The sequence below is a fragment of the Macrosteles quadrilineatus genome, unplaced genomic scaffold, assembly GCF_028750875.1.
Source record: "Macrosteles quadrilineatus isolate MER2022 unplaced genomic scaffold, UCM_ALF_1.0 Scaffold_28__1_contigs__length_1566739, whole genome shotgun sequence".
Taxonomy (NCBI): domain Eukaryota; kingdom Metazoa; phylum Arthropoda; class Insecta; order Hemiptera; family Cicadellidae; genus Macrosteles; species Macrosteles quadrilineatus.
In genome coordinates, this window is record NW_026542621.1 from 1,072,618 (window position 1) to 1,096,889 (window position 24,272).

Here is a 24,272-nt window from a genome sequence, read left to right on the forward strand (position 1 = left end):
TAGAATACTCACACTCAATTCAGTATACACTTACAAAAAAGTTGAAGAAACATGGTATTGAATTAGCGGCCGTAACGGAAGTTACAACTCATTGAGCAATGAGCTGTAGACAAATGGTAAATACAATTTTTTAATAAACATTTACACCACCCCAACCTACAACCAATTTAATAGAAGAAGGAACCACTAATAAACTTAGTCTTTCTCTTTTAAAAAAATGAGTTGTTAACTGATGATGTAATACAAAAATATTTTGATCTAACGTAACTAATCAAACATTATTAATCCAGTGATTGCTCAAGCAATCAAATGCCTGCGAGGCTTTGATTTTACCCTGGAAACCTTAAGTATGGAAACAAGTACAGTAGAGTCCCGTTAGTCCGAAATGGTTGGGACCGGACCCATTTCAGATTACCAAATATTTTGGATTAAATTTTTTTTTTTAGAACGCTAGGCACGAGCCCGGGATTGTCTTTCACATTACTTTAGACTAGACCTGGGGGCTGCAGCATTATCACTTGAATAAAATCCATTTGTGATTGGGCGGGATTGGAACCCAGGACGAAAATGAAAAATGTTAATAAAAAAAATGGCAAAATATTTACTAAAATACTCTATAAAACAAGTCTATCTCGCCCGGCCGCTACAGAATACTTTGAAGAGGTAGGCCTACAGCTAACTGTGTTAAAAGTTGAATAAAAAATTTAAAAAAATGAGAAAAATATGTTTTGGTTTCGGATTATCGGTACTCCACTGTACACACATTTTTATACCAGTGAATGACTCTCCAGCTGTGGCTCCCATTGGAGCTTATTGGTGTACGTCACACGAGAAAAAAAGTTTTTGTAACTGGACTCAGCAGGATCATACAATTATAATACATGCAGTAAAAATTGTTGAGTCACTACAAAAGTATTTCAAATGCACAGAAGAAATAGAAATATGTAATGTGTTATAACCAAGACGATTAAATGCTAGGATGAAATGTTGACTGTTGTTGTTTAGAAGCAGCTAAACCACTTTTCCTAGTAGGTAACAGCAATCCAACCAGATTGGTTACCATTACTTTCCTTCGTATTTTTGTTGCTCTGGTAGGTCGAGTTTACATTAGTGCAACTAACTGATGATGAACGTTTGTTGACATCAAACAGTTAATGTGTTGTGCTATGACTTATTATTGTGTATTAATACTGGGGGCCTCATTGGCAAATTTGCCCGGGGCCCCTGAAGCCCAAAGTCCAGGCCTCTATGTTGTAGTGGTATGTTAAGGTTCTTGCCAAAACAGTCTCGACACCTAGAAGCATCAGTCCAACCAACATTGCATTGACATTGTTGTATGATCCTTCTTGCATCAAGAAATCCATTTAGAGAAGCATAAAAGATACTTTAAGAAAAAATTTATTCTGATATTGAAATCATATGGCCTGTTTTAGTTAAAAAAAAAACAATTAAATGTTTTTTAGAAAAACTATTACTTCAAAAATTTCTTAGTGAACATATATACGGCCTCTCTAATAATCTTAGAACTGTAAAAATATGTAAACTATTCCAGAGGTACACATATTGATTGAATAAAAGTAACTGATACATTTTAAAATATTTTCTTTGAAATAAGTACATTATTATTATTGACATAATGCATAGTTTAACAAAGAAATGTTTTTTTTTACATAAATAAAATCTATTACATTTATAATTAAGTAGATTTGTAATTTTACAAGAAATATAATTCAGTTAAAAATATCATATGGCTATCACAATAATGTATAAAATTAATTTAACAGTATTTGATACAGCTATAGGAAAAGATTCACAGTAGTTACATCGGAAGAATACCTTTGGCATACTCCTAATACCTATTTAAGTAACTAATGTTGAAACTAAAACAAAATAAAAATACTGAAAAAAACACACAGGATTAGAAACGAGGTTGCTTAAGGCAAAAATTATTTTGAGTAGATGCTATATAAAACTAGTAGTTAACTACAAACAGAGTATACTGTTACTAATTTAAACTACTTGTTTTTTTTTTAAAGCAAGACCTGTACAACTTATTAAAAGTACAGATTGTGTTTCTTGTCTATTTAGTAAATACAGTAGACTTCCTCTTATCCGGAATCCTCGGGACCGAGGCCAGTCCGGATAACGGGTTTTCCGGTAAAACCGACGTCCCAAAAAACTCGTTAAAATGGACAGTTATATTCTGTTATATTATATACAGTTATATTATATACTGTGATATTCTCAACTTAAATTTAGGAGAGCATTGTATTTGGACACGTGATCACTGGTCTCAAATATTTTCCACGAGAACAGTAGTTTCAGTACCACGCCACTCCCTGCCGATCTAGTCCGGTTAAACCAATGTGCTGATAACAATTGTCCGGTTAAACCGATGTCTGGTTAAAAGGTGTCCGGATTAGAGGGAATCTACTGTATTGGTATTCATGAGTGGCACAACTAACATTGATGTTTAAATGAAAGAGTTGATTTTTGTTATTTTAGTAATTAAGTGCCATTCATAAATGTTTCCTTGTTCGTCAGCAAGTAAAGTAAAACCTGTTGTGTACAAATTACACACAAATGGCACAAACAATTGTAATGGAATAATTAAGTAGAGAATTAAAGTAGTTAGGCATGCATACAAATTAATGTATCATGTAGGAATTGTATTAAATGGTATTCAATTATTTGTTATCTTTTTCACAACAAATCATCATTCTTAGACTAAAGTTGAGGTGATAAACCCCATAAACTTAAATTAAATTGTGTATTTTGATTTTGGCAATGATCTCTTGGCCCTATTTATATTTCAAATCCAGTTATTTTCCTAAAATTTACAATTTATAATGTAAATAAACATTTTAAGTTTGTTGTTATTAGAAACACTAAATTCCTGCTGAATACTGTTGAAAAATTAGACCACAGAGAAGTAAGATACAGAGGATACAAGCTTATGGGACAACCGTACTTTTAGCTCTGGTATGTTGGGGCAGAAATGTACTTATACCGAGCAAGTAAGAGCCCGAATGGTGATGGCCACATAGCATTGTTGTACAGCAGTTGTAGCACACAGGATCTTCCTACAGTGTGAGTACTGTAGTACGTAATGGCGAGGGGGAAAGGAGAGCAGGAGAGGACAACGGATACCATTTGCTCTAGACACCAGCCACTGGTGCTAAACATCAGTTAAGTGTACCATTCTGTTTCTTACTTCTCTGCGATTAGACACATTTTTTCTTTAATTCTATACCGGTACTTAATATTATTTTGATAAGGTTGAATATTTATTATGTAGCCTAATTATTATTATTTATAATTCTGTAAATTAAATTATTAAATTTACTGTTCTGTACTTAATTATCTTTTCTTAGTCTTTGCATGCGTGTTTATTATCTCTTAAGGCCTACTGCTTGCTTAGTACTGTAAAGTTTAAATAATTTATAGCAAGCCTAAGAATTATGTCTGAAAAAATTACAGTACCTGACTATGTTTATTGCGTGATTGTAAATGCCGAATGACAATAAATTATGATTATGATTATTATAATACAAGTTTCTTTAGTTGTCAAATGTTAGGTAAACTTTAAAGTTTCAAATAACTGGCTGATCGGTGGGGTGTTAATTAGTACTATAAGAACAATCATTGTTCTATTCACATTACTGATCCTTTGACGAGTAATTGCTAATTGGTGTTATGTTTATATACCTAGTATGGGCAAAATTACTTTTAGTGTCAATACTGATATTTAGCAGATACAATTTGTACAGTTAAATAAACTAGAGTCCAAAAAACATATTCCTGATAAACCTTTAAACACTTAAAAACTTGTTTATAATTTGAACGATTACAAATTATATGTATGTATACTACAATATTTACTGTTGATTAAATTGAAGGGGAACTGAAGTTTTCTAAATGCAAGTTAAATATGTCTTATGTAAAATGCTCAGTCTTAAGTACTAGACACAGTAAGTAAGTACAGGGATCTCAGTTTTATATGGCACTTCTTTAGCTGGGATTATCATTCTCTAACCTTATAAAATATATACCGTAGTGCTTGTAAGCAATCATGGGAATGTAATAATTTACTTATCGGGAAAAAGAGCTTTGTTGATTTAGTGCATATTTAGAACAACACTACCACTTCTACCAGTATGTTTTGATAAACAAAGTTTTCTGCAATGAACTTTCAAATGTTTAATTGATGACAACTATAGATTAAATATACTGTTCTGCAGAAATGTGCTTAGGCCCTATAATTTTTTTTTACCGTTTAGAAATGCCATTTGGCATTAGTTAGGACTACCTAACAAACAAATTAATAATCAACATTTGTCTAATTTGGCGATTTTTATTTTTTACTGATCTATAAAATTATCAGGTTTTGAGTATCTGAAAATCTTGACTGTATGTGAACCAAACTTTTATTTTATGATTTGAAATAAAATTCCACTCCTCAAAAATAAAAAAAAACCGTTTAACCATGTAGTTTTTAAAAATGATAAAAAGCTAGTTTGAATACGAGAGGTGTACAACTTTTAGAAGAAGAACTAATAGAAGAACAACTAATAGTGGGAGTTCCTAATTTATATAAAAGCATATTTTGTCTAAATTACATAACAAGCATTAGTAATCAAACATTGATAAACAAATCAAAGTAATAAAATCCAATATAAACATATTTCAACCAAAAACTATAAAAATAACATAATTAAAAGAACAAATACTATGGGAAAACAACTATAAAGAATACTACTACAACAAAGAGGCTAACATAACAATTAACTAAATAAAATTTTTTCATGCAAAACTATTTAATTATTTTAAACGTTTTATCTTAGTGTTTAACACTGTAACTTCTATCAATATTTTCTTTTTTAATTTTTTTTATGAGAGTAGCTAAATTAGTCCAAGTTTACAGTTAAATACAAACCGTACTATACAAATTTAAACTACAGTGACTTAAAGTCAACTGTTTGTCCATTTTTGATTCTATTTAAAACCCCTTACACAATGTTACAAACAAATGTTATAAAACTGAGATTTTTTACTAATACCTTAGGATAAGTAATTATTACCTCATTGAATTATAAAACATAAATCGTACACAGTCTATGACAAAAGTAAACTATGCTAGTTACTATGGGGACTATGTAAAGTCTATATAGTCTTGGTAGCGGGCAAGTAGGTAAAGTACTAGCACGCCAGTCCCCATCCCTAGGTTCTGCAATAGCAGGGTCCAAAGGGCACTACCTACACTCTTCTTACTGGCCTCCTCAGCCACCTCATTCATCTCAGGAACCTGCAACAAATAGTAGGAATTAATCTACAAATGTATTAGTTTATTTGTAGATACATTCAGTTGATCATATGTTTGGTTTGGAAAGTTGATCTGCTCCTGGCTGACGTCTGCCCGGTGACTTGTCTCTCTGTCAGTACAGTTTCAGAAAGGGGAGGTTGACAATCGACACAATATCTGAAGTACAAAGAGCAGTTGAATGTGCTTCTTGTAAGGTTAGATGTCAAGAATGCAAGAATCAAGAATTTATTACAACAAATTACAAAAAGAACATTTTGTATAGTTGAGGTCAATATGAGAGTAACTTAGGCTAAGAAGTCTCAGTAATCTGCAAGGATAAAATGTCCGGTGGTTAGCATTAGGGCCTATAACATTCAATAACTAGGCTACTTTAAATAATTTAAACAACAAAGTAAGTTACACAGATTTAAGGCCTACATCAGTCAGAAACTAAAAACTAATATCAATGTCAGACATGAAAAATTCACTTAAACTATAAAAAGGGTGATTTAATAACCAGCAAAAAAGTTTACTTTTAAATAACTTAAGATCAACACAGCAGTGTGCCTCAGCTGGCAAACGATTAAACATCTTTAACCCTATATAAGAAAAAGATTCTTGTGACTTTGTTAGCCTGACTAAAGGTAACTCTAAATTATTCCTATGTCTAGTAAAATAACTATGTGAATGTGATCTCAAGGCTACAGCATTAATATTAACTTTTACATAAACAAGACACACATAAATAAATAAATTAAAAACAGTGAGTATTTTTTCCTGAATAAACAAGGGTTTGCAATGGGCTCTGTACTTAGAAAAAGTAATGATTCTTAAAGCCTTCTTTTGTAGGAGCAAGATTCTGCTAACATCATGGCCACAGCCCCACAGCAAAATACCGTAGCTTAAAATACTATTAAAGAAGGCAAAGTAGGCCATCCGTAGGTAGTGTCTAGGGATTAATTTTTTAAGCTTGCGGAGTAAGTAAATAACTCTTGAGAGCCTACTACAAACATGGTCAATGTGCACACTCCAGCCTAATTTAGAATCCAGGTATATACCCAATAATTTAACATTATCACAGAGTTGAGGAAAGTTTAAATCATGGTTACTTAAACTAAATAAAATAGATTGAGTCTTACTATTATTCAATAGAAAACCGCTACTTTTGAACCAATCGTTACATTCAATGAGACAGTTGGACATATAAACATTAAGATTATCTAAACTGTGATTAGGTCTACTGCAGAAAACAGTTGAATCATCAGCAAAAATTATAGAATTACAATTTACATTAACAGGCAAGTCATTAATGCATAATTAATGCAACTTAGAACTAATACAACTAAGAATAGAAATGGGCCAAGGACCGATCCCTGGGGCACGCCACTCTTCACTACCGACACCTCAGAGAGCTTATTGTTATACAAGACTTTCTGTGTGCGGTTGGCCAAATAGGTCCGAAAAAAGTTTAGCTCAACACCTCTTATGCCGTATTGTTCAAGTTTTGTGAGAAGGATGTCGTGCGGAACACAGTCGAAAGCCTTTGAAAGGTCACACATGGTAGTGAGTGTGCTTTCATGCTTTTCAAAACCATTTAAAGCAGCAACAACAAGGCTACCAACTGCGTCCACAGTTGACAGTCCCCCTCGAAAGCCGAATTGGGATTTAGAAAACAAATTGTTGGATTCAAAAAATTTAGTTACCTGGTGTATCACAGCCTTTTCCAAAATTTTTGAGAAGATCGGTACAACGGAGATCGGTCGATAGCTCTCAGGAAAAAAATCACCTTTTTTTAAAATAGGCACAACTTTAGATAATTTAAGGGATTCTGGAAAATTACCAGACATTAAACAAATATTGATACAAAGGGTAAGTGGGGATAATATCACAGATAGCACTTCCTTGATGAGAACACTGCTGATATCAAAGATATCACAGCTTTTACTATTTCTTAAGCCAATCACAATATTTGCTACTTCCTCACTAGACACTGGCTTCAGAGTGAAATCTGGTACGTTGATGGGCACCTTCATCATATTTTTAGCAGCAGCAATGGAAGGCGGCACTTGGTTACGGACATCATCAACCGAAGAGACGAAGAAGTCACTGAAGATCTGCGAAGTCAGTGAGTCAGCCGATGGAGTAGTTTTCCCCGTCGATGAATTATTAATTAACTCCCATGCACGTTTGCATTGGTTGGGCGCATAGGATATATTGTCAGCATTAGACTTGAGTTTTGCCTGGTTAAGAGCTCTCCGATAACTTGCTTTTGCTTCGACATATCTCTGTTTAGCAGTGACAACTAAAACATTATACCTTTCTGCCCACTGCCAAAAATCGTAAAGCTTTTCAACTTCTCTTCGCTGTTGGGTTAGTTCATGACTGTACCATTTCATTTTAGTTTTATTCTTACTGTTCATAGGCTTAACAGTCTTAAAGGGGAAGCATTCCTTCATAGCATCCAGAAAAGTAGAGAGAAACTTGCAAAAGATGTCGTCCTTATGATTAGATAACACTTCATCCCAGTTTACGTTTAACAGAACCAACTTGAAAGATTCTATTTTAGGTCTACTGAAGTCCCTGATCAGCTTAGGAGTAGGTTTTACATGGTCGATATTTTCAGCCAGACAGATCGATGTTAACAGAGCATTGTGGTCAGACAAGGGTGGTGAGAGAACTGAAGTGTTTGCATCTTCTTCAGGTAAGTCTGTAACCACATTATCAATGCAAGCACCTCCACGGGTAGGCTTAAAGTTTAAACAACGACAGTTAGAAGAACGCAGGACATCAAGAAAGTTTACAGTAAGGCTATCCTTAGAGTGAACGTCAATATTAAAATCGCCACAAGCTATAATTGGTAGGCCAGCTTGTGATAAATATATCATTAGTCTATCAAATCCATCCAGGAAAACATTGTGGTTACTATTGGGGACCCTATACAATGATGCTAGGATTAATTCCACAGTAGGCTGCTGCATACTAACCTTCACACATACAACTTCAAAGTCACTCTCAATACAGTAACTGCTCACATAAATTTCTTGGTAAATTAGGCCGCACTTTGTGTATATAGCAACACCACCTCTGGTCTTATCAGTTCGGCAAAACATCGATGCACAATTGTAGCCCTCGATAACCGCTAAGTCTCTGTTGGACTCAGTAAACCAATGCTCACACACACAGAGGATGCCTACGTCATTAAGGTTCATTAATACCTCTACTTCGTTAATTTTATTGGCTAAGGACTGAGCATTAACAGAGAGAATATTCAGCACTTTATTGGATTGACCCCTTAAGGCAGACTCCAAAACACTTACCCTGTGGATAACTGGGTCTGTATGTTCGAGTTTAAATTACCGGTACTTGCCCTGGAAGATTTGATTGCTCTGGTAATGAACTTTGATACATAAATATCCCTGGGCCAGAAATCTGAGGTGTAAGCTTCGTTTAACAGGCTTGCCGGAATTCCAACTTTAAAAGAAGAGTAATCTTCGGGATGTCTGGACGTTAACTGCTCCACAACATATTCGGCTTCTTTTCTGCTGATAAGATAATCCTTCACATCAGTTTCCTTAGTGTTAGGTCCAAAACGAGAGACAAACAGAAAAACCTTTCTGCCTGCAGTTGTGAGGTTATGTGACACAGTCGAGCTACCTGTTATAAATTGTCCACTTCTATTCTTAATAGGCCTGTGGCCCTTGACATTTTCGTTTGATGCACTCTGATTCAGACTCGACACATTTCTACCTCTTTTCCGCGGTCTAACCTTCTGAAAACTCTCACCGTCATTGCTTGGTGTAGGCTCTTGGCTGCCATCAATAGTTGTATGTAGGCCTACATTTCCATCTTGAGATGAGTTAGAGTTAGTACTCTCCCAAACTGTCCCAGTGGTCAGATTTGTGACACCCTCAGACTGGTTTACGTTACTAATTGAATTGGAAATACTAGTATCGGGCCCTAGGCTACGAGATACATTGGACCCATTACAATTACGATCACCCGTCACTGTTTGTTTAGTGTTAGGCTTGTCATTTGCAGTAGACAAATGGAGACCTTTGTTTGTTGCTAGAGCCGACCTAGGCCGATGACCGATGTTGGATGTAGGCCTACTGGTAGTTATTTTATTGGTAGAAGAGAGATCTAGGCCTGATCTTGATAGGCTGTGAGCACTAGGACCACCCACAGTTTCACTAACTCTAGGACGTTTTAACATTCCAGCATATGATATGCCATCGTTAAGTAATAAATCACCAATAGCTTCTTCTTGGCTAGTCAAAGCAGAGGTTAGTCTGACATTGTCAGACTGGAGTTCACTAAGTTGTTTTCTCATTTCAACTTGATTCTTTTTGAGTTCAAACATTTGATCAGTTAAAATTTTGATATGATCAAAACAGCGGCAACAATTTTCACTTTCACTATCCTTTAATTCAATATTAACGATTTGATTACCAGTGTTGCTTTCCTTGGCCTTTAGGTTAGAACGAGAGCAAAGGCTACATAACCATGAAGACTCGACACCAATATTACCAATATCTTTATTGGATTTACCCGCACATTCAAAATGGAACCAAGAATTACAATTTCCTTGACATTGAATTCCACCGGTACTTTTAGTTACGTTTTTACTACAGCTTCCACATTTAACCAACTGTCTTCCACCCGCCATCTTGATTTTTTTTTTAAAGGCCATCTTGAATGCCTTTAGCTCGGTGAGATATGTCGGTATGTTGATCAGGTTGAGGAACAGCTCCTGTGTCCCAGCGTATCTGTTAAGGCTTATTGAGTGCTGCAGAAATCTTACTTACAAAACCAAAGATGGATCGTGGGCGATGGATGTCACTTACTGTGCCGCAAAATGGTGATTTTTTTTTTACGGAGGGCCAGGCTTACAAATGACCATAGGATTGCATCACAGCTGGCACAGCTTATTGTGCACCCTCATTCACAGGTCCTCATTCTCTGTCAAATCCCAGGTCCTTGGCAAAACATGAGATCCTTTTGACTATGGTAACCTGTTCTTCCCTTTGATCTCCAGTCAATATGCCTAGAGATCTCATATGCAGACCTTGTAAGGCTGGGCCCATAAATATCACATCGAACGCTATCTCCTCCTCCTCGCCACATTTCCTACATAAGAGGCTTTCAACTTAAATACCCATCTTGTGTAGATGTCCGCGGAATACCCAATTGCCACTGATGAAGCAAACCACCTTCTGCAGGGTCTTCCTATTCAGCCCAAGGGCATCTGCCGCTATCACACCGGTAGGTGTCTGCGCATTCTCTTTGACTGTATGTTGCCTTCTGTTCTTTCCCAGCTCCTTCGATGTTCTATGACGATCCACTGGCGAACAGCTACGTGTGCTGTGTTGTATACAATACCAAAAGTCGGCTCTGGACCCATGAGCGGGCTTTCAACTCCTTTGTCAACTCTCTCATTGCCAGCAATACCTTTGTGTTCTGGAACCCAAATAAGGATAACCTTGTTGTTCTCTCCCTGGGCTTTCATGGCCTGATGACAGTCCCATACTGCCTTAGAGGTAAAGTAAAAACTGTCAAGTACCATTAGCACTGCTTTTCTGTCCGAGTTCATGTATATGGTGTGGCCTGTCAGACCTCGCTTCAAACACACTCTTGCACACTCAGACAGGGCAACAACTTCTGCCTGGAATACAATGGCCAGTTTCCCCAGGCTTACGCAAAACTGCGCCTTGGGTACATATATTCTTGCCCCAGTGCCCGTTGGCTTTTTCGAGCCATCCGTATAGCCTACCAAGTGATCCCCCTTTTCATGTCTTCAGGCTCACCTTTATCCCAGGCAGCCCAGACAACAATGTTGAAATTGTATGGCTTTTCTAGATCTGTGATCTTCACCATCCTGTCTGGTAACCATTTCCAAGGTGTCCATCTGCACATTGTCCACAATTCTTGTATGCTCAATGGAAGAATTATACTTTCAGTTACCACTGCAAACTATTCTGTAGGCAGCCATCCTTGCCTCCCCTTTCACAATGATGTCGAGAGGTGGCAGGTTTAGCACTACTTCCAGGGCTGCAGTTGGTGTGCCTCTCATGGCTCCTGTGATGCTAAGGCATGCCACTCACTGGATATTTTGTAGTTTCTTTACAGCGGTAGTTTGCATTACCTTGGTCCACCAGACCACCGAGCCATACACCATCATCGGTCTTGCAACCCTAGTGTATAGCCAGTTAGTCATTTGTGGGCTTAGACCCCATGGGCCCTTTTTTTTGAAATGGTTGACTGTTGAGTTGAGTGTTGAGTCACTCACTTTCCAATCGTTTAGTATTTTTCAAACGATTGACAGTTGACTTATCCAACCAAAACTACTCACCAACTATTGAGCTGTTGATTTTAGATGGTTGACTGCACTTTCTTCTTCCTCTCTCGGCAAATTTGCTCTATTTGTGCGCCATATTGTTATTGCTTTGGTTAATTGATAAAATTAATGGAATATTATAGTCCAGGACCTGACTAGGGTTCTGTGTGCATGTCGTGTATAGAGAATTTTGCTTTTGCATTTCAATATAGGTGTCTTAGGAAGTGTTTTCCACTCGGGTGTCAAGTTCGCACCTAGTACGTTTTCCAGCTATGACGTCATCAAAATGGCGGCCATTGATTTTTTTAAATCGTATATTTCGCTAACTATTTGTCGGATCGGAATGAACTTTTTTTTGTTTGAAAGATAATTTTAAATGCTACCTGTTTTACATTTACACATTTGTTGTATGTTTAGTACATTCTTCGTAATTTTGCAAAAACCTGTATTTTTAAATATTTTTGAGTTATTTTTGTTTGTAACGTTTTATTGATACAATTTATCAAAAACCACCAATGAAAAAAGTTGTAGAACATTTAAAAATCTTTACAAAAATACCAAATTCGATATGTTTTACTCAAAAGATTACGTCAAAAAACTAGATAAATCTCATAAAAACACCAATTATGGTGCAAAAACGCCTATTAGTCCGGCATCTAGGGCAGTTCGCAAGTCTTATAAAGACAGTTTCGCCATTCAATGTTGATGTATGTGTCTAAATAAGTGTTTTCAACTCGGGTGTCACGTCTGCACCCACTGCAGTTTCCGGTTATGACGTCATTAAAATGGCAGAAAGGGCTATATTAAAAATAACTATATATTACATACCATGTATCGGATCGGAATGAACTTTTTTTTGTTTGAAAGATAAGTTTACATGCTATCTTTCTTACATTTACACTTTTGTTTTATGTTTAGTACATTTTTCGTAATTTTGCAAAAACCTATATTTTTAAACATTTTTGTGTTATTTTTGTCGATAACGTTTTATTGATTCAATATATCAGAAATAACTTAAAGACAAAGTTGTAGCACGTTAAAAGAGCTTTACAAAAATACCAAATTCGATATGCTTTACTCAAAAGATCACGTCAAGAAACTAGAAAATCTTACAAAACAACCTAATTTGGCGCAAAAACGCATATAAATCCGACATCGATGGCTGTGTACGAGTCATATATATCAAATCAAATCAAATCAAATCATCTTTATTCCATAGACACAAATTGTGAAAAGTACAATAGTGTATAGGCTGCGTCAACAATATAATACAACTTAAAACTAATCTAAGGTTGAGGCAAAATTATCTTCTATTTTATAAAAACAGTTTTTTAGAAGAATTCTCTTGATGGCTACTTTAAAAACATTTAATGGTAACTTTTTAACTTTAACTGGTAACTTGTTGTACAATTTGGTAGCGGTATATTTGAAGCTAGCTTGAGTGGTGGCATAAAGGCACTGATCTATTCTTAAATTATTACAATTCCTTGTGGCATACTTGTGCACATCCTTATTACAAAGTAAAATATCACAGTTGTTTTTAACATATAACAGACATTGAAAAATATAAATACAGGTTAAGGGCATCACAGACAATTTCTTAAATATAGGCTTACAATGACTACGTGGTGGAGCATTACTTAACAGTCTAATGGCTCTTTTTTGTAAAACAAACAAGATGTTGGCATGGCTACAATTAGCCCAGAGAATGGCACTATATACTAAATGACAATGAACATAACTAAAATACACAGTTAACAATACATCTGGAGAAACAATTGATTTTAAATTTCTTAAAATAAAAATTCCTTTGGAGAGTTTTGGAGCGATAAAATCAATATGGGAAAACCATTTTAGGTTGCTCTGTATCATCACACCTAAGAATTTGACTGGAGTTTGAGAATTCTTAGAGTTACCATAGGTCATTTCCAGATTTTGAGTTTTGTTTACGTTAAGAGACAGCTTATTGGCCTTACACCAGTCGGACATTGTTTTAACAGACTCAGAAATTACACTGTCCTGCATACACTTAGTAGACTTGATATTCAAACACACATCGTCTGCATACATAAAACATGAAACATCATTACTTTGGACATTAAAAGGTAAGTCATTAACATAAATAATGAAGAGTAGGGGGCCTAAAATGGACCCTTGTGGCACTCCGTGGGGAGTGTGTTTAAGCTCTGACAGTGAATCCTGGAAATAAACAGCCTGGAATCTGTTGCTCAGATATGACTCAATCAAAGACACGGCATTATCACAAAAACCAAATGACTTTAGTTTTCCTAGTAAAACACTGTGAGACACAGTGTCGAAGGCCCTTGAGAGATCAAAAAATTTTGAGCAAACACCTTGTTTTCTTTCCATGGCCTCTAGAGTGTCCTGAATGTAATTTAAGACCGCCTCCGTCGTGGATCGGTGCTTGCGGAAACCAAATTGCGCACACGAAAGCAAACCGTTTGAATCCAGAAAGTTAACTATTTGCCATGAAAGCACCCTCTCAATGACCTTCGACAGAGTGGGCACCAAGGCCACAGGCCTATAATTGCTAACATCCAATCTATTACCTTTTTTAAATATTGGAATTATCTTAGAAATTTTAAGTTTGTCTGGGAAAGTTTTTCCCGTAATACAGGAGTTAATGATGTGTGCAATGACTTCGCATAAATAATCACTACCAAACTTTAGAATCTGAGAACTTAAACCAAAAATATCAAGACTGCTGCTGCTGCTTAAAGACAAAATAGCTTTATGTACACATTCTACTGATACCTCACAAAATTCAAATTTAACATTACACAAAGGAACACTAGACATATACTCATCGGCACTGGTTAAACTAACAGGAATGTTATCAACAATATCATCAATACTACTTACAAAAAAAGAGTTAAAATTTTCTGAGTTTAAAGGTGAATCAACATCTGGTAATATAACAACTGGGCGCTCATTTGTTGAGATATTTTTTCTAATAATATTCCACATTACCCTGGGCTTGTTGCAGGCATTAGAAATACATGAGTTATTGAACAATAACTTAGCTTCCTTTACTTTCTTATTATAGACCTTTGTTAATAACTTGTACCTAACCTTAAAAGCTTCACAACCAGTATCTTTACTTAGATAAAAATAATTTAAACATTCTTCTTTTAACTTCCTAAGTTCACCAGTATACCAATTACCAATGTGTTTGCGTGGTTTAGCAGATCTTGGCCTAACGTAAGGAAAACAACAATTTACAAAAATAATGACTAGATTAAGAAATAACAATATCTTAGTATTTACATCATCTGCGCTGTAGATTTCATTCCAGTTTGTATCCTTGATATGATTACAAAAAACACCAGCGTTATCGCCTGACACCCTGCGCCTAGACTGTGACGCACCCATGGACCTCGGAGGATGTGACTGTGTGGAAGCAGGAGCCAAGTCCAAACACATAGACGAACTTACGATGTAGTGATCAGACGCCGTAGTCGGAATAACAGTAGCCTTCCACCTCGAGGGATGCAAATTGGTTACATAATTGTCAATGCACGAACCATCAAGCATATTTAAAAGGCTGGGTCGAGTTACTTCGTCTCTTAGCATAATGTTGAGCCCAAAACTTGTAATTAAGTTACAAAAATCTTGACAGACATGAGACACGTTATCTTTAACATCGATGTTGAAGTCACCAGCTATAAGAACATCACATTCCAAGGATGCTGTTACAGTTAAAAGTTCTTCGAATTTGAGCAAGAATAACTCAGTATTGTCTTTGTCTGGAATTCGATAAATGCACACCAATAAAATCTTCGGATTGTCTAGGAAGAGAGCACTAATTTCAAAAACATTTACCAAGGCTAAACTGGTAATAATAGGCGCAGGAGACCAATTAATAGCATTGTTGTCCCTAATAAATATTGCTGAACCTCCTCTTTCTAACCGAGGCCTACTAAAGCTTGAACATAGTGTAAAGTTTTCTAGATGTAATGATTTTATGTCAGAATCCAAAAGCCAATGTTCAGTAATAAAAACAACATCACTGTTTTCGTCATTAGCAAATATTTTAACGAAGTTGACCTTGTCACAAAGATTACGGCAGTTCCATAGCAAGGTATTGAAGTTAAAATTGTTTAGGCCTAGGCCTACGTCAATTATATGTGCACAAGGGTTGGCTACGTCTGTGCTTACCTGGTTTTCAAAGTCAGTCACATTGGAGGTACAACTCGTTTGTCCTGTAAGTTTAAAGATTTCTTGACAACAAACCTGTACACAAACACTCCCTTCGGTCAGGTTTATACACTACTTCATCAATCCTGGAAGGAATGGTGACTTTGAATGAACAGTATTCCTCCGGGTACTTAGAATTTAGTGATTCTACTTTAAACGATTCATTGCTAAATTTTTCTAATAGGAAAGATTCCAAATCCTTAGAGTCAGTGTCCGGTGATAGCCTAGATACAAACAGGAACGACTTCTTTTCGGCAGTTTTAAGCCTATCGCCATCAGCTGCACTTAAACTTCCAGTAATAAATTTAGGTTTGTTATTGTTTTGATTTTGTCTGTAACTGACATTCCCAACGCCACGGCCTCCATTATTCTGACTTTTCTGTTGATGTTGTTGAAAGTCACGACGCATATTTCGCTTCCGATAGGAGACTGTCTGGAACGAATCGGATTCAGCTGCCATCTCACTCCTATTTGACTCCGCTGCTGCAGATTCAGACTTGGATGTAGCCGGTCGGCCTTCTGGGTTTCGAAGCAACGAGCTCGTCATAGTCGACTCTTTTACTCTATGACCACTAACAACAGATTTGTCACTAGCTGTCTGTTCAACGTTGTTGTTGTTGTTGTTGTTGTTGGCATTTTCATTACTGTCAAGCATACTAGGGTTAGGTTTAAGAATATCCTTATCGATAAGATTACAATTTAAGGAAGTTAGATTTTGAATACTACCTTCACCTCTCTTTAAATTCTGTGATTTTAGTTTGCTAGCATACGTGTTATTAGTAGACTTGTCAAAAACGATATCACCAATGATTTCAGACTGGTGTTTCAGTCCGTTCTTCAGCTTGTCATTTTCACTGAGTAAAAACATAATTTGCTCACTCATCTTGTTTTGCGTGATAATTAAATTGCACACTTTATCCGAGAGGGATTGAAATGAGTCATCAGAATATGGTACATCACATTCGTCGTCATTTTTCACAGAACTTGCTGAGCAGGGAGCAGACGACGGCGGCGGCATCGTTACAGATGACGACCGGCACGTTTCACACTTGAAAAAAGCCTTATCTCCTAACTCCTTAAAAATATTTAACTCTTCGTTTGATAGACCGGCACACGAAATGTGAAACCACGACAGACAATATCCAAAACACTTGATACATTTACTGTTCTTCGTAATATTTCTTTTGCAATCAGCCGAGCCACATCTAGTAGGCGCCATCTTGATGACGCAAAAAAAAAGCGTACTATAGACAGTTTTACCATTCAATGTTGATGTATGTGTCTAAAGAAGTGTTTTTAACTCGGGTGTCACGTCTGGACCCACTGCAGTTTCCGGTTATGATGTCTTTAAAATTGCTACATGTTACGATTTCCCCAGCTATTTTACTTAAAATAAGACCATTACCCTCTTTTATGCAAATAAAAGCACAACAAATCAATGTAATTAGTCCATAGGAATGTTTCCACTATATAAATACCCCCGGTGCAGCAATCCTGTCGACTAAGCGAATTTCCATTTGCCTGGATTAATTTTCAATTAATCTATTAAATTAATATTAAATTAACAACTCAAACAATGTTAATTTAATAGATTGATTAAAAATCACTCCAGGCAAATGGAAATTCGCTTAGTCGACAGGATTGCTGCACCGGGGGTATTTATATAGTGGAAACATTCCTATGGACTAATTACATTGATTTGTTGTGCTTTTATTTGCATAAAAGAGGGTAATGGTCTTATTTTAAGTAAAATAGCTGGGGAAATCGTAACATGTAGCAATTTTAAAGACATCATAACCGGAAACTGCAGTGGGTCCAGACGTGACACCCGAGTTAAAAACACTTCTTTAGACACATACATCAACATTGAATGGTAAAACTGTCTATATATGACTCGTACACAGCCATCGATGTCGGATTTATATGCGTTTTTGCGCCAAATTAGGTTGTTTTGTAAGATTTTCTAGTTTCTTGACGTGATCTTTTGAGTAAAGCATATCGAATTTGGTATTTTTGTAAAGCTCTTTTAACGTGCTACAACTTTGCCTTTAAGTTATTTCTGATATATTGAATCAATAAAACGTTATCGACAAAAATAACACAAAAATGTTTAAAAATATAGGTTTTTGCAAAATTACGAAAAATGTACTAAACATAAAACAAAAGTGTAAATGTAAGAAAGATAGCATGTAAACTTATCTTTCAAACAAAAAAAAGTTCATTCCGATCCGATACATGGTATGTAATATATAGTTATTTTTAATATAGCCCTTTCTGCCATTTTAATGACGTCATAACCGGAAACTGCAGTGGGTGCAGACGTGACACCCGAGTTGAAAACACTTATTTAGACACATACATCAACATTGAATGGCGAAACTGTCTTTATAAGACTTGCGAACTGCCCTAGATGCCGGACTAATAGGCGTTTTTGCACCAAAATTGGTGTTTTTATGAGATTTATCTAGTTTTTTGACGTAATCTTTTGAGTAAAACATATCGAATTTGGTATTTTTGTAAAGATTTTTAAATGTTCTACAACTTTTTTCATTTGTGGTTTTTGATAAATTGTATCAATAAAACGTTACAAACAAAAATAACTCAAAAATATTTAAAAATACAGGTTTTTGCAAAATTACGAAGAATGTACTAAACAGCAGGAAGATTAAGAAAAAATAGGTAATAGGTGTACAGTAAACAAACTAATTGTTAATATTAAAAAACTAAATGTATTGATTTTTCATGTAAAGCAAATGAATTTTATCTTGTTCTTAAGTGTCATGCACATTGTTGTATTTATAGTTTCAATTGTCATAAAATTGAAATTTGTGAAAAAGTTAAATATTTAGGCTTAATAATTGATAAAAAGTTTAAATGGAACCATCATGTAGAATATTTAAATTTAAAACTTAGAAAGATTAACAATTTATTATATTTTGTAAGGAGTTATGTTAGTCCTGAGTATCTGAAAACTTTGTACACAGCATGGTTTGAGTCTACAATGCGTCTTACACACTGGGGAGGCACTTATCAAACAACTCTTTTGCCAATTTCAATGTCACGAAGATTTGCCTTACGAAACATATCTAATAAAACAAAGTATGAAAGTATAACTTACATGTTCAAAGAACTAGATATATTGACTGTTTCACAATTGTAAATTTTTTCTTTCATTAATTTTGTAATAAAAAACCACAGTTCATATGACATTAAGAACTATCAAAGATATACAAGATCCTCAAAAAAATGTACACTTGAAGTTCCATGTTTTAAACGTGATATGTCAAGGAATCAGTTGTGCTACTCGTCAATAATGATTTTCAATAAATTTTCCGAAACAATTATTAACCTTTTAAATAGTTCCTATAATGTAACTAGTGTTATGAAAAAAAAAATACTTTGTAAAATCTTTATAATTTATAAATGAAATAACTTTTTTCATTTGTATTTTATTGTTCTTTATTGCATGTGTTTTTTACAGTAAAGTAAAAAAAAAACCTCTGTCATTGTTGTAAGCTTGGATACCATTATTATTTATTGTATTTGTGTATTGTTATCAACAGTGAATAGACTCTGCCAGTAACAACATTGTAGAATTGCATGTACCTAAAGATTTCCTCGCACAAGAGGATGTGAAATATTTAGCATGATGTTGCATGAACTAAAGGTTTTTTAATTGAATTCAATTTGGTTACTAATTGCGATTAGAGGTTAGGTATTTGTTGTCGTTGTCATTGCACCCAATACTTTATTCAATTGTTTTGGTTTTCTGTAGATTACATTTTTATTTACTGTCTCAATACTAGACTATCAAAAACCAAATCAACAATAAAACATTTAGGACAAAAAAATTCCGGCACGGTTAAAGAAATATCATAATTGTCTCCTGCAATTGAGGCAGAATCCTGAACATACTGCTCCTCGTGTAATCCGACATTTTCCTTGTTCTAGCCAAGGCCCAAATTCCGTAGATGACGGATAAGTGTGGTTGTACTGTATAGTTGATGTTTTTTAGGTTTAAAATGTATGAGTCAAAGTTACATATTCATGTTATGATGTCAGGGTAAGGAATCCAAGTTATTTTAGTTTTGGATGAATAATATACATTTTATTATAACCGGGTTTATTTCGTTTAGGTTTTGGGATTTAAAAATTCTTGTTTTGGCCATCGTTAGTTGATTTAAAGTGTTTACTTACCATATCTACTAATGCAATATAAAGGAACATTCCTGCTGCAAAGCCGAATATATAGACACTGGCTTCGACTTCTCCCAACAGAATTCCTACGAAGAGACCAAGATAGCAGGTGCAGGCTGACAGGAAGTTGTAAAGCAAGGCCTGACGCATAGTCATGCCAGCGTTGAGAAGCACAGCAAAATCACCTGTACAAACCATTTAGCACACCTTAAAATGAAATATAAAAAAAATGCCTGTCCTCTACCATTTAACTAGTGACCAAATAAATTTTACATTTCACTTCAGTAAATGAAGTTCTTAACTGAGACAACGAGTTCCATCACAGTATCTGAAAACGATGTGAGAGGAAATCGACACTTCAGCCAAGTATAAATCATGTCCTGTGGTAAGATTGCTTTGGTCTAATGCGTTACCCCTATTGAAGTCCATTGCCAGTTAATGGACATAAATGGAGAAAAGTGTTTGGACGTAGAAATGAGCATAAAGAAGAAGGTAATTTGCGGGTGGTTGTTAAAATTTGCATAATGTTTAGTGAGAGGCTGCCCTCGTTCATCACTTTCTTTTGAGAAAGTGACCAAAGATAAGGAAATTGTTCAATACAGAACACGATGTGACTGAACAAAGTGTGAGACTACCAAGGACAATGGCAAACCTTGGTAGTCTTAAAAATGCCAATTAGCAAGCAAAGTTTCCTCAATTTCAATTACTTTCTCAATGGAAAGTCCTGCTGTCGACTTTACTCACGACAGCTGTTTCAGTTCAGTCAGAGAGAATCAACACATAACGATAAAAATACATCGCTAAACGGCTGTCTCCAATAGTCACTATGAAGCCATGAATTACCTGGACAATTAGTATAAGTAAGCTGGGGCATTGATCATGCGTATATAAAAATAACGAACAAAGCTTAGCGCCTACAAACTCGCCTGATTTTGGGCGGGCGACACTCGTACGCATCAGAAAACCTGCCCAATATGGGGTGGGCGATACTTAGAGGGTTAAAGGATCAACCATTGTTATATACTCACAAAGTGTGTTTATAGTTAATGATATTATAAAGTATGGCCAATAGGTTATCAACTTCTTAAGCTGCTAATGAAATGTACATAAAGCCTATCACGAGTTAGAAAACGCGAGTTACACTTGTACCATTGACTATATAAACTTTAGGCCTATATGTATTTATATATTCAATGCTTGTACCATCTGGCAACATTGCCCTCAATCTGACAACATGGCGGCAAGTGATAAGCCTCTATCATTCAACTAGAGTTCTGTTCTACTAAACTGTCAGTTGAACACGTCATTGTTGTGGAATGCAAAGGCAAGCTATTTTGGATTATAAAACTATTACGAATGTGAGATAATGAACTTGGAATTATTTATCTTAACTGACTTCAGATTATTACAAATAAACTATGATGTGCCACTCTTTACAACCTTCAACGTTAGTTGAGTTTAGCATCATAATTAACCTCACTTTTCGGAATCGTATCGAGTAAAATGAAGCAAAGTATCGAGAATCGGCAATTCTTCGATACCACTTCGATACATAATCGAGGTATCGAGAATCGGAATTGGCCCATCCCTAATTATTATTAAAACAATGCCAATTTTTAAATAAAAATTTTTTAGGACCTTTTAGTGACAATTCAGATCCTTACAAAGCTCTAAAACAACATGTAAGTAACTTCATTCCACAACCACTAACTCACCCAACTCGTGAGGAAACTCTTCACACATGACAGCTACGCTGATACTGATCCCGGTTAGTATGCTCTCATTGAACGCAGCTCCGATTGACAGTCCATCAATGAAGTTGTGTATTCCATCTCCAAATATAACCATCCACGCGACTGTAGCGATCACATTGTCTGAGTTCTTTTGGAAGCCCAGCACATGATCTGTACCGTGGCAATGTTTTGGTTTCTGTAAAAATGTCATTATGAAAAGATCATAAATTAAAGAATGAGGTGAAATTGTATTCAGGGCCATTTATTCAGTCTTTAAACAATACATTATTGTAATTTACATCGTCAATATTATTGTAAAAATATATAAGCTGCAATACTCATATACTTAATAGAATTAGACATGAAAAAAATCCAAATTATTGGCTACCCTTCAATCCATCATCACGCTTTCAAAATATTAAACTTAATATAGCTATAAACTACTGGTTTAAAGGTAAACACACTTTGCTCAACATCCATGACACCATATTTTCGGGATGTTTTGAACATTTATGATTTATCAACATGATTTCATCGATTGATCAAAAATCATAACTAGCAAATGTCAATAAAAATACTTGCTAAATACATGTTATGATTGTATGCAAAATTAAGTCAAGAATGGAAAATCTCAGAAACAATTACTGGGTCCTTTTACCAGAAATATTCCCTGCTAGGTAAACACCAACAAAAAAAAAAAAACATGTAAATTTGGTATATGGCTCGAACCTCAATTTCAACGTCTCTGATTGAATGGTTACTGTTTTCTTATTGATTTGATGTTTAATCAATATGAATGTTATACTTGAATAATATATATATTCCATTGTAATCGTTCAGTTATCAATTTGACCTGTTTCATCCAATTTTTGTTTAATTTCACAGATCAAATCAAATCAATTTCTAAACTGGTTCATAGAATGTAAGAATTTAAGTCTACAATTAATTATGTCATACACCCCTACAAATTTTATACTTAAAACAACCTAAAAATGAAAAAAAAAATGCCAAATAAGCATGTTTAAACTACTAGGCATGCGGCCTCAGGTCCGCCAATTGAGCGGAGTAAGCAAGCTTTGATATAAACAAATAACTTTAATTTGTTTTCATGATTCAAATTGAATACATGATGACGTCACCATAGCAACAATCCAATTGAATTCTCGTGGTTGGTTGGAAGAGTTGAAGGAAATATGAATCCAGACAGCTGTTTCTATTAGGTCTAGATTTTTACTTGTATATATGAGTAATAGTAAAACTGTGTGTTTGTAATAGCATAAAGATAAGTATTATTTTGTCAATATCCTAATGTTTGTTTAGCTCCCATTTATGTAATAGGCCTAGGCTTCCTTCTCTTTTTCTCCAACTAAAACATTTAGCCAATTAGTAAACTTTGCTCAGCGATCAGAATGAGAGAAGAAGGTATATAGCAATACCATAGTCAATGGTCACCACAGGAAATAAGGCGTGGCTAATTTCACGAGCTGATGATACCCTGAAAAAGATGGTGGTTGCCGCGACGCTAGTGGCATTGAATTGGTGACGTTTGCGCTAGCTCCGCCCCGTTGCCAAAATAGGCCTACTGTACTCAATAAATACATTAGATTTTAAATACGGCACTGGATAGAGAATTGATGAATTAAACAAGAATATATTTATTCCTCATGCTAAATTACAGCATGATTAAGTAAAATACTGTATATGCATAGTAAACTACTGTACAGCAAAATTATTAAAATAAAATATGAAAGACGTTTTTATATTAGGCTATGGCAATTTAATTTGAGAACCTGCACTGTGTTGATGTAAAGCCTATTTATTGGGTTGTACTAAATTTTCAACCTGACATAAAAATGCCAACATGCTGTTCTGTTAGCTGTAATAATTCACCTTATAGTATTACGGAAAAAATAGGAATATTATATCACGCTTATTTTATAACTGGACTCCCATACAGGCAAAGCAGTCTAGGCTCTACTTTTTGTAATTATTACCTTATTATCTTCATCTTTTACCCAAAAGGGATTGATGGCGTCAGACTTTCAAATAAAAAATATATACATTTAAACAAACAGACATAAATTACTGAACATATATTTACAACATTGGCATGTGTAATTGTAACTGTGTCTGTATATCTGCACAGAGAAAATTATTTCCACACTTATAAGCTATAAATTGGACAACACAAGTTAACAAGTTTAGTAAAATATTTAATTACAATAAATAAGCTAACTGAACTTCTGTATAGGCCTAGCAGTCTATGCATTAGGCCTACACGCATTGAAATCGTAACTGTACAAGCCTAACCAATTATTTACACGACATAGTTAAAGTGGACTTCTATAAAATCCTAGGTAATTATTTATTTATTGTAGTCGCAACTGGACTTTAGTGTGCAAGCCCAGCAAATCACTGTATTTATATAGGATAGGCTACCGTTAATAATATTTGAAAATACAGTTTCGGAAATACAGTTTCTATAGTT

At 35.1% G+C, this 24,272-nt stretch overlaps 1 protein-coding gene across 1 annotated transcript in view; it reads right to left on the reverse strand.

The window, feature by feature from the left end:
- Positions 1–1,642: 1,642 nt before the first annotated feature.
- The window catches only part of LOC129005620 (metal cation symporter ZIP14-like), a 53,727-nt gene continuing 31,097 nt past the window's right edge, over positions 1,643–24,272 (reverse strand). Inside the window, exons 6-8 of the mRNA XM_054434572.1 lie at positions 21,767–21,980; positions 20,052–20,236; positions 1,643–5,305 (exon numbers count right to left, since the gene is read on the reverse strand). Of these exons, the coding sequence (XP_054290547.1) occupies positions 5,153–5,305; positions 20,052–20,236; positions 21,767–21,980 (552 nt within the window). The 3' untranslated portion in view covers positions 1,643–5,152. The remainder of the gene's footprint in view (positions 5,306–20,051; positions 20,237–21,766; positions 21,981–24,272) is intronic.